This window comes from Pteropus alecto, unplaced genomic scaffold (genome assembly GCF_000325575.1).
Source record: "Pteropus alecto unplaced genomic scaffold, ASM32557v1 scaffold86, whole genome shotgun sequence".
Lineage (NCBI taxonomy): Eukaryota > Metazoa > Chordata > Mammalia > Chiroptera > Pteropodidae > Pteropus > Pteropus alecto.
In genome coordinates this window covers 3,301,225-3,313,607 of record NW_006442109.1, presented here as the reverse complement: position 1 = coordinate 3,313,607, position 12,383 = coordinate 3,301,225, and the positions used below count along the sequence as shown (strand labels likewise).

General features: G+C 31.8%; 1 protein-coding gene across 3 annotated transcripts in view; it reads right to left on the bottom strand.

The window, feature by feature from the left end:
* The window catches only part of WDHD1 (WD repeat and HMG-box DNA binding protein 1), a 49,635-nt gene that overhangs the window by 20,187 nt on the left and 17,065 nt on the right, over nucleotides 1-12,383 (bottom strand). For all 3 annotated transcript variants that reach the window (XM_006920166.3, XM_015596011.2, XM_025038952.1), the window contains exons 11-15: nucleotides 9,415-9,622; nucleotides 6,772-6,959; nucleotides 4,785-4,969; nucleotides 2,514-2,755; nucleotides 149-286 (exon numbers count right to left, since the gene is read on the bottom strand). In XM_006920166.3, coding sequence (XP_006920228.1) covers nucleotides 149-286; nucleotides 2,514-2,755; nucleotides 4,785-4,969; nucleotides 6,772-6,959; nucleotides 9,415-9,622 — 961 coding nt within the window. The remainder of the gene's footprint in view (nucleotides 1-148; nucleotides 287-2,513; nucleotides 2,756-4,784; nucleotides 4,970-6,771; nucleotides 6,960-9,414; nucleotides 9,623-12,383) is intronic.

Below are 12,383 nucleotides of genomic sequence, written 5' to 3'. Positions count from 1 at the left end.
CATTTCCAGTTTTGCCAACATATTAAAATAAAGAAATTTAAACATAAAATATAGATAATTTATCTACAAAGAAATTAATTAGGAAAAACAATGAAACAATTTTCTTCTTAAAAAATGTCTTTAATATAAATAAATGAATTTGTCTTGCCTTCAGCTGAAAATCCAACCCATACAAGGTAGGATTTCCTTGTAAGAGGAAGAGGATCACCATGCAAAATTTGTTTTTTCTTTTTCCCCAGCTCTAGCAGTTGAACGCCAAGGCATTGATCCCCATCAAATCCTATTCCTAGTGAAAAAATGTAAATATAAATCAGGTATCAAAGGTTATTTAGCTATAATGCAGTCTAAATTATTTTCTGTGAATTGAACTGATTTTGTTTTTTAGATAAACCAGCACTATTTTTTATTGATAGCCTAACTGAGGCACCATTCACGTATCAGAACCAGAATACTATGTGACATGGACTATGTATATAAAGTGGTCGTAAGTGGTAACTCTTCACTCAAGAAATATTTACAGAGAGTTTACTTTGACCAGGCACTGGGGCTACAATGGCAAACAAGACAAAGTCACTGTTCTCATGAAATCCACATTCAAGTAAAAGAGGACAAAGAAATGAATTTAAAAACAAACAAACAAGAAAAAGAACAAAAACTGCTAAGTTTTATCAAAGAGTTAAAATAATAATGTGATACAGAGAGCCAGACTGTTTACTTTAGATTGGATAGTCAGAGATGGCCTGAGAAAGTAAAATTTAAGCTGAGATGTCAACTACAGGTTGGAGCCAGCCATCCAAATGTTAGGAAGAGAAGCATTACAAAAGACTGAGGAAACAGCTAAGGAAAAGGCCCTAAATGGAGAGCAAACTTGAGTCTGAAGAACACAAAGAAGCCAGTATGGCCAAAATGAGTAATGAGAAAAATGGCAAGAGATGAGGCTGAAGAGGCAGGCGGAGGTAAGATCACATAGAACCCTGTCAGCTGTGATAAGAAGTTTAATTTTTATTCTAAAAGCAACAGACATTCATCAGAGGAATCTGAGCAGAAGAGGTTCATATTTTCATCAGATCACCCAAACTGCTCTGTGGATAATGGATTACAGAATGCAAGAACTGAAGCTAAAAGACTAGTTAGGAGGCTGTTATAATAGCCTAAGAGATGTCATCTGAGTTAGACGGGTGGTTTAATGAAGGTGATAAAGAGATAGATTTGGAACGTCTTATTCCAAAGTACTGAAATGATGATATGATCTTACTGATGGGAGTTCATGGGGGTGAGGGAAAAAGAAGAATCAAGGATAACTCTTACATTCCTGGCTGGAGCAGCTGGATTGATAGTACGCCATTTACTGAGATGGGGTAACTAAGTAAGAAGCAAGTTTGGGGGGAAAAATATATTAAAAGTTTTATTATGACCAAGTTAAGTTTGAGATGTGTATCAAAACTCTACATAGAGATTTAAGAAGGAAGTGGGCAAGTCTGGAGACACAACAGAGTAGAGCTGGTGGTATTAATTTAGAAATCACAGACACAATGTATTTAAAGCCGTGGGCCATGATGAGAGTCCCAAGGATAGTTTCTCAAACTGCATTTCTTGACCTATGAAATCAACTTAGAGTTGCAACCAGCATTTAAAGAAAAATGAAATCAAAGAGTAAATATTGCCCATGACACTTCTACTTCAGTTACATTTGCAGATATGTTCAGAACAGTGACGTAGAACAATTTCTTACTAGAGCTAAGCAGTCAAAAAACTGAAAGTTCCTGACCTAGAGAGAGTACTAGAGGAGAGAGGCTATGACCAAGTCCTGGAGCACTCCAGCTAAGAGGTCAGCACAGGAGGAGGGGCCAGCAAAGAGCTGAAGAAGTTAGCAGTGAGAAAAAACCAGAAGAGCAAAATCACAGAAACCAAGAGAAAAGAGCATCTCCAGTAGAATTATTTTTTAATAAAAGAATAAAGAGAACTTCAGTAACCTTGATAAAATCAGTCTAAGCATATTGTGGGATCTAAAGAGAGAATATGAGATGAGGAAAAGAAGGCAACAACTTTTTAAAAAGTCAGATTCAAAGTTGTTTTGGCCCTTCACAGTAGAGTTAGTTTAGTTTTTGATGCATTTAAACTCTGAAAAATCTTATACAGACATGGAAGTAATTAACTAAACTCTATCTTGAAATTCTTTCTCTAATACAGTTCTTTTATAAATAAAATGTTTTCATTTTCATTGCTATTAGTGAATACAACAAAATTTGATACATTCAAAGATTATACTGATTCAAATGCTATAATAAATGCAAAAGGAGGTATTATAATCCAAAATAAAAAAGAAGGAAGGAAGAAGAGGAAAAGGGAGAGGGAGGGAGGGAAGGAGAGAGGGAAGGAGAGAATGCACAATTATAAAGCAAATTGGGTAAAATGTTAACAATAGGTAGAGAGAGAGAGAGAGAAAGAAGCTCAAGTAATTTCTATTTACTTCAGGTCATGGTAAAATTATAAGAATGGAAAAAAATATCTACCTCTATGATAAACAATGAAAAGCTGTTCTCCATGTCCCGCCATTGACACCACAGGCCCAGGAAGACTGAAGACCTCTTTCTGAACACCTCCAATAGTAAACAATCGAAGGAGCAAGGCACTAGTGGAAGCAGCAGCCCATCCCTGACCAAGACATATGGCTTCAACATCCTCATTCTGAGGCATGTCTACTATCCACTCTTTGCTTGAATCCCAAGAACTAAAGTGCAGGCAGTGAAGCTTGCTAAAAATTAAAACAAAATAGAAACAATCAAACTTTCATATTTGATATTTCATATATATAATTAATCATGATATCCAGTAAGAAAACCAAATAGTTCATTTTTCTGTTATATACAAATAGTACAAGAAATGGTTTTAAGGAATTACGAAATATACTTAAAACTATACTTAAAACTATTTTAAAATCATTAATAGTTATATTATTGAAGAATATTTAGAGATACAGGAAAATGTTCACAATCTGTTAAATGAAAAAAAAGGCTAAAATCTGCAAAGCAGAAACCTAGGTTGTAAATGCACAAAATATCACAACCAAATTTTAAAAGGAAGAAAGCTTCAAATTGGTAGGCAACATTGCCATAAAAAAATTAATACAAGAAAAGAAAAAATAAATCACATATAATTCCACCTGCAAGATTATCAACTTCTGCCTACATTCTTCTTACAAATATAGACACACACATACATATAAATTATTATTAAACTTAGGCTTCAAAATGCAGATATCATAGAACTGGTAATCTGAAGCAGTACTGACTTTCTGAACATAATTTAAAAATTCAACTTTAAGATGAAAAGGTAATATTGTACATGGCTATCAAATAATATATCTAAGAAAACAAAGAGAAGAGTATCTGAAATCAAAATTGCATATGGGAAGAAAAGTTCTAAGTAAGATATGCTGAGTTTGAGACAGAGTTAACAGTGATTTATTTTAATAAACTGATTTAATAAACTGATTTATTTTAATAAACTACTGAATTGATTTTACAATGTATAAATTAGGAAACCAATTAAAATGTTAAAATGACCTAATATATGAAACTAATATATATTATATGTCAACTGTAATTGAAAAGCAAAAATTATTTTAAAAAATGACCTAATACAGTTTTTCTCAGGCTTTAATATGTGCTCAATCACCTGATTCAAAAGGTCTGGGGTGGGCTCTGAGATTCTGTTTTCAACAGACTCCCAGGTGACCTCACAGTTTATGCACCACACTTGAGCAGCAAGGAGCTAATATATCCAATCAGAAGAATTTGAATTTCAAATCACCTAGGAGTTAGTAAAATCTATGATTAAGTGCATAAACATTATAATTGGCTGAAGAAAAGAGATCAGGAGAGAGCAATCTGGATGGAATATCTAAATATTAGTAAAATATTTTTCCTTCATTAAAAAAAATATGGACTCTGCATCCACTGGTTTTCCATATTTTTTGTCTATTGATTTGTCTACCTACCTACCTAGCTACCAACCAAAATATCTAAGAAGTCCAAAATATATTAAGTAAAAACAAACAAAAAAATCTAGCAGATGAATAGTACTGATAACACTTTTTGGTGTGTTTTTTCTATTTTTAAAGAGAAGTTTCAAATCTAATATATAGTGACAAACAAACAAACAAACAAACAAAAAACCCAGATTAGTAATTAACTGGATTAACTGCAAAGGGATATGAACGAACATTTTGGGGTGATAAAAAACATTTTGATTATAATGGTTACCTGAATATATACACATTTGTCAAACTTATCAAACTAAAATGGGTGCATTTTATTGTATATAAATTATACCTCAATATGTAAATTTAAAAAGGGGGGTTTATACAAAAAGAAATCTGGAAGGACACATATCATATTGTTATCAGTAGTTATATCTAAGTAGAATTCTGAGGGGAACTTTCATTTTCTAAAAATTTCTGTACTTAAGTTTGTTTAAAATTAATATATATTATTCTTATAATACTAATAAAAGCAATACAATGTAAAAAATAGTCCCATTTGTTTTGCATTACAAATCATGTCATATCATTTTGACAAGTAGTTAGAGGATGTAACAAGGGGACAGTTAGGCAAAAACACATGTTCTGAGGTATCACAGGTATTATGAGCAGTGAACTCTTCTTTCTGAGATTCCACACTACAAAAAGTATCATTTTGTTTTGTTAACTTTTTGTACTGAATTTCAACAATTGTATCTAACATTTAGTAGTAACAAATTCTTCTTATTAATATCCAATTTACCTTGCTAGTTCATCAGTGCTTTCACATGCCAACAAAATAGCTTCATGGGAAAGATCTGCTACTGTATAATTCAAAGTGTTCGATAAATGTGTTGCATGGTGTATGGAGGTATCATGAAACTCCACATCTATGGCATTGTCTTGTTCATCATTATAGCAGCGAATAATTCCAATAGAGTTCCAAACCTATAAACATGTAAGGTTAAATATAAATCTGAGAAAAACTGAAGCTCCTAGAATCAGGCTTAAATGGTACAAATTAACAAATACTATAATTCAGTCTGTATTTAGTTTAAATTATAGCAGCAGCCACAGTTTATCTACTTCAAAACAGTTTCAAGTAACAGTAGTAACAACAGAGCTACAATGACTAATTATTCTTTTCTTTAATTATTTTTTTAATTAATTAATTTATTTTTATGGTGGCATTGGTTAACGAAATCTGGTAAGTTTTAGCTATACATTTTACAATAAAGCATATATATATTTACATTGTGTTCACCTCCCGTAGTTAGATTTCTTTCTGTCACCATATATTTGACCCCTTTTACCCCATTTACCTCCCCCTCTCCACCCTCTAATTATTCTTTATGAGAAGATACATATATACTTATTTATTAGGAAATGAAATATTTCATTTAACATTTTTTTTAATTTTTTAAAAAATATTTTAGGAGAGGCAATCCTTAGTTGACCTCACAGATTGCAAGGACCTTGTCAGCTTACAATCCTTTTATTTTTTTATTTTTTATGCCTACAGCACCTGGTCTTCCTAGGTGGTCCTAGGTGGTCTCCCATCCAAGTACTAACCAGGCCTGACCCTGCTTAGCTTCCGAGATCAGACAGGATCAGACACGTTCAGGGTAGCCGTAAACAACATTTAATATTTCTGAATTGCATTATTGTCATTTAAAAAATACTTTGTAATTGGCCTTTGAACAACCAAACTATTAAATCCCTCAAAGGAACATTTCAAAAATTTATTTACTTATAAGTATGAATGTAAATGACAGCATATTTTTCTGTTCCAAATAACTGGTTTATATTACAGGAACAAATATATACATTTTAAGATAAAATAAATTGATAACATTTTGGAAAATTTATCTTCCACTAATGTACACTATAGGCTCACACTAGCCCCTAGCACTTTCTTTCCTCTACCACAAATGTAACTTTACATAAATAAAATAGGTGACAATAATCAAAAATTAAGACTTATTACTTGATACTACCAATTACTAATTACAAAGTTTTATTAAAATAAAACATCACCTTTAATATTTACACACAAATTTATGCCAGGCCTAGACCTTTCAAAAAGGAGAACAAGCAAAGTCCTCAGTGAAAAACCTCAAATAATGAACAAATAGAAATATTAAATTTTTTTAGCTCTCAAACTTAAGACAAAAAGCTAATATAGTTATTCATCCATTCAGGAAATATATATTTAATGCCTACCCTGCCATATCTTGTTCTATCAGTAAACAAAACAGAAAAATCTTCATCTTTGGGGAGCTTACATTCCATGAGATAGGGAAAAGGAGCAGATAGTTTGTTTTTTTTTTTCATAGCCTCTATCACCTGATATACTATAGGAGCTGCCTTCTAAAAATCACCTTCTAACTAGTATTTTGGAGTCAGTATAATCTCCTACATAAAAACTAAAATAAGAAATAAGGTTTAGAGGTATAGCCACGAGGTATTGTAAATTATACAGTCACATTTACTTAGGTTTATTATATATCATTTTGCAAAGCAGAATTTTATTTAACACAATTTTCAATAATAAGGTTCAACTAAGACTAATGCTATGAATTAACCACAAAATAAATCAACCACAAAATTAAAATCAATCAAAGTGTTCCATGCCAGTTAATAGAGGTTTTTAAAAAATATTTTTTACCAAACGAATTAACTATAGTGAGATAAAATGCTTAAAAGTGAGACAAAACTATTTAAAAGTTAAGTGTAAATCCAAGGCTTACCATGAATCTGTGAGTGAGATGCACAGGTGTAGAACCTGACTGAAAAGGCTTTTGCCGGGGAGTTGGCAAAGGCCCATCATAAAATTTCCTTTGGGGTGTTACAAGTGGTAGATTGTGAATGCTGTCTGCCTGATCATCTTCCTCCTCCTCTTTAAGACGACTAGAACCAGTTTTTAGCATTGTAAGATCTAAAATACAAAGGATTATAATTAGAGAATCATAAATACCAAAGACCTGGAAGAAGAAAAGCATTAGGAAATCTGATAACCTTTTCCATTCATACCTAATAATAATGTGCTATTTGCCCCTTTCACTGGGTTAACATTTGCAGTGATGGTGCAAAAGCAATGGAGGGTAAAACTACTGGTGCCTTACCATTCATTAAACAAGGCAGGGACACCAATCTGTATTAGTATTCAAAGCATTGTCAACCACCGCTCAATTGAAGTAAAAACATTAATTTTATTAAATCTTGATCCTTACATACATTCTAAAAAAAATGTTCAGTGTTGAAATGGAAAGTATACATAAAGAAGTATGATGGCAGTCTCAAAAAAATAAAAAAACATGTGCAACTGAGTTGTAAGCTGAATTGATTTTTTTCATGAAACACCATTTTTACTTGAAAGAATGCCAAATAAACTATGATAATGTAGACTTGGCTATCTGGCAAACATTTTCTTGAAAATGAAACACTGGTAGAATTTGCTGCCAATGATAAAATTTGAGTTTTCAAGCAAAGTCAGAACACTGGAAAACTTGTGTCTGCCACCATGAACTTGATTGCTTCCAAATACTTAAAAACTTCCGATGAGATTGGTAATGATATGAACAAATATAATTTTGGATGTGTCAATATTAGGAAGGTCTGCAAAGCTCAACGAACCAGTATTTTCCAAATTATCAATGCATATCTTACAAAATCAAACATAGTAAAAGATTCATTCGAAGTTCAAGTTAGATCAATAAATTTTAATGTAATAGAGTAGAAAACTTCATTGAAAGTTTTCAGATTCTACATGGCAAGTAATCTTTAAGAAGCTTTCATCTATCGAGTTTTGGTGCAGTATCAAAGAATATACACAATTATTTAAATAGGCTATTAAAATACTTCTTCCTCTTTGAACTACATATTTGTATGAGGCTGATTTTTCTCCATATACTTTCAGCAAAAACAATAATGGCAGCAGAATGAATACAGAAGCAGATGAGAGCATCTAGCTATATCTATGCCAGACATTAAAAAGATTTGCAAAAAAGGTAAAATGCCACTTTCCATCATTTTGTTTTTCATTAAAAAATATTATTTACTTACATGAGTTTACTAATGTCATTTTAAAGTAAATATTTTTAAAATTTCTCAGTAAATAACAATAGTGATAACTCCATAAACAAATGCTTTTTGGGGTCCTCAAAATTTTTAAGAGTATCAAGAGCTTTTGAGACCAAAATATTTGAGGACTACTGTTCTATAAACCCTGTATGATTTAAATGCAGCACAATTTACCACTATACATTGGCATTTTACTTAACGTTCAAATGTGTAATTTCAGCATTTAAGTTGTTTCAAGAGGCACTTTATTTGAATGTTTTTGATTGCAATCTCAATTTCTTTAACAGATATAGTACTATTCAGGTTATCTATATCTTCTTGAGCTAGCTTGGTAGTTTGTATCTTTCAAGGAATTTGTCCACTTCATCTAAGTAGCTGAATTTATGGGCACAAAGTTGCTCATAATATTCTACTATCCTTATAATATTAACAGCAGTATTGTCTTATAGAAACATTGTCTGTTTCTATCCATTCAGGAAATATATATTTAATGCCTACCCTGCCATATTAACAGCAGTATTGTCTTATAGAAACATTGCCTGTTTCTATAAGACAATACTGCTGTTAATATTATAAGGATAGTAGAATGTAAGGATAGTAGAATGATAGTAGATAGTATAATGTAAGCTACATAATATAAAAATTACCTAGTACCTATATTTTATAATGTAAAAAGAAACAGAGGTAATTAATTTTAATAACATATTGGACTGAAAATATATAATTTCAGCATGTACTCAATTTAAAAAACAACTAAGATATTATACATTTTTTTTTCAGTGTCTTCAAAATTTGGTTGCATTTTACACATACATCACTTCTTAATTTGAACTAGCCACATTTCAAGTGCCCAATAACCACCGGTGGTTGCTAGTGGCTACAATATTGTATAGTGCGTGTCTACAGGATCTACCTACGGTGATGACCTCTTTTTCATCACTTAAGTCATTTGTGTCCTTACTTCTTAATCAGCTAGGACAGAGGTTTATCAATTTTATTGATCTTTTCAAAGAAATAGCTTTTGGTTTCATTGACTTTTTAAATACTTTTATTGTTGTCATTTTCACTGAATCCGCTCTTTATTATTTCCTTTCTTCTGCTCCCTTGGGGTTTTATTTCCTCTTTCTAGTTTACTAAACCACAAACTTAGCTCATTGATTTGAAACTTTTTCGAATGCTATAATTTTCCTCTATATACTGCTTTACCTACATTCTACAAATTCAATAATGACTTTAAATAATAGTTTTAACAAAAAATTGAAAATAGTAATCAACAGTATGGATCATAGCATCCACAAGTCAATTCATACCAACTGAGTTTTCATCATCTTCCAGGAAGTGACTTCGCTGTCTAGGACGACCTGAAGCCAGCATGATGTCATCATCCTCATCATCATGTATAATACCTTTTGAAAAAGAGGGGGTTTCGACTGCATTGTCATTTAGAAAATCACCAGCATTACTCGTATCGTCTCCATCAAAAAGATCATTGTAATCCTTTTCCACTCTGCTGGACACCTTGAACAAATTAATACAAATTATAAAAGTATTAGTGAACTAAATGGATAGACTCAATTACTCAAAAGGCAATCTTTTACTATTCAGTTATAAACTCTATTAAGCAAATGCCCTGATAAGAATAATTAGTAAATGTATTTATGAGGATTGTATTTATATTTATATAAGACCTAGTCCTTACTTTAAATGCCTTATAGTCTATGGATGGGGTAGGAGTATATAAAAGACACGTAAAGAAATACTGTATGTATCCAAATATAAGGCAAGATTTTATTCCTCAAAAGTCATTCCCCAGAAAAAAAGTCACCTACAATTCCCTAATTATAAGGTACTCTTGTGTTCTAGAAAACTGATGTTTAATAAAATGAAAGAACAGAAAAAAATATTTCTAAATTCATGTTTAAACATGATTTCATATGAGTAATTAAGTTAATAACTACATGCTATAAGATATATAACTATTTCATTTACATAAACTAAATGTTTATGTACTCAAGTTGGTCGAAAAAAAATTTTTTGGGGTTTTCTTAATAGAAAATGAGGGTTTTGCCTTAATTCTTATAGTCTATGGATGGGGTAGGAGTATATAAAAGTATGGAGTATATGGTGAGGGCCATAAAGTGTTAGAATTGTTGTGACAGAAATAAGTACTGTGAGGAAAAAGAGAAAAGTGGACAATTCTGGATAAAAAAGTTAAAGGTTTTATAAGAGGTGACCTTTGAACTAAAAATTATTTCTCAATTTACTTTTTTTTTATCAATGTTATACATGAATATAAATTAGTCAAACACTATTACAAGGTTTATTATAAAAATGAAAATAGCCCTCTTAACAGGTTCTGCTTGTTTCTTTTGATACCTTCCTCCATCTTTGTTAATAATGTTCTAGAGCTATTCTAGATTTTTCAGTTTTAATTATTTGTTATTTTATAGATCTAATTTCCCTCAATTAGGGAAGATGAGGATTTGGTGCCATATTCCAACGACCCCTAACCCTAAGTACACATGCCCACTATTTTCCTACCCCTATCTTCCCAATATAGATATATCCTCATTTTGGTTGGATCAATATATAAAATTTAGATAATTATGACCATACAAATGCTATTCATGGCTGAATAAAAATAATAAATGGTAATGCTTATAAAGTGCTGTGCTAGAGAACTTTCTAATTCTTTATACATTATCCATTTAATCTTCACAATAACTCTAGGTGGTCGACATTATTCCTATCCTCATTTTACAGATGTAGTATATTATGGTCATTTTTCCTTTTTCTTTTACAACTTTCTATTTTCTTCTGAAGTTAAGAATCCTCTCTCTCTTTAGGTCTTTTTCTCTTAGACAGATTCCCAAAGATGACTGTTTCAATCTCTTATCTAAAAAGCATAAGAGTAGCTAACAATGCTCTGAGAGTTAAGTATGAAAAGTGAACTGGGAATTTCAACATTTAAGTATATATACTTTTATTCAACCCTTTCAGCACAGTATTCCCCCTTCAGCCAAAATCACTCAGCTGTACACAATGTCTCCTTTACCTTTTCTAAAGAAGAAATCTCCAACATTCTGCCAGAATGTGGATGGGGGTGAGAGAAGGGAGTTACATAGCTGTGCACACTGATGTTGAGAATGGAGGAATCTACTTGCTTATTAAACCAACCCTCCTGTGTTTTCAGCTCCACTTTCAGAAGTGCCTAGTGCTACCAAAATTCTGAATCTTTGAAGAGTCAGCCAGGCAGACAGAGTTGTATCTCAGCTTTCCTCCATTGAGCTCTTAGGATTCAACTTTTTGAGAAGCTAAAGAAGCTAAAGTTAGTTTCCAATCATCCTTCTGTTTCTAGCCTCCAAAATTTTGTTACCATCACCACTTCGACTGTCTTCCTTAGACTTATGGGAGTGTACATTTTTAAAAATTCCTTTGATGGGGATTTCAGGTTATTGGGTATCTGAACAGAAATAAATGAATGTATAAAGTCTGCAATCTTTAACTGGACTTGAAATATGAACAGGTATATCTGCCAGACACGGGGAATAGTGAACAAAACACAAGAAGGTATAAAACAAAGTGGCCTGTTTAACACAAGCTTTCAGTAAGGCCGCATAGCTAAGCATAAAAGGTATATGGGGAGCTCTTAAGAGTTAAGGCTAATTCGGAGCCAAAAAAGTTTGTAGTCTAAACTAAGTTACAGTTATTAACTCTAATTTTTATCTATAAAACATTTTACAGGCATACCTCGTTTTATTGTGCTCCGTAGATGTGGTGTTTTTAACAAATTAAAGGTAAAGACCTTCCATCCACAAAAAGATTACGACTCACTCAAGGCTCAGAAGATGGTTAGCATTTTTTTAACAATAAAGTATTTTTAAATAAGGTATGTACATTGTTTTTTATACATAGTGCTATTGCACACTTAGTAGAATACAGTATAGTATAAATGTAACTTTCATATGAACTAGGAAACCAAAAATTTTGTGTGACTCATTTTACTGTGATACTTGCTTTATTGCCATGGTCTGGAACTGAACCTACAATATGTCTGAGGTAGGCCTGTATTTAACTAATAATGCCCAGAACACCAGGATAGTAAAATAGTATTTCACAAAGGTATTCCTTGGAAAGTCAAGGAATATTAATAGGCATTATATGGAGGGGAAAAAGTTTCTTAGTAAAATATATTTGGGAAACATTAAGTTAAAAAAGTTTAAACAGTTTTCTTTACTATTATCATTACTGAGCATCTAATGTAGTAATATAAATTGTA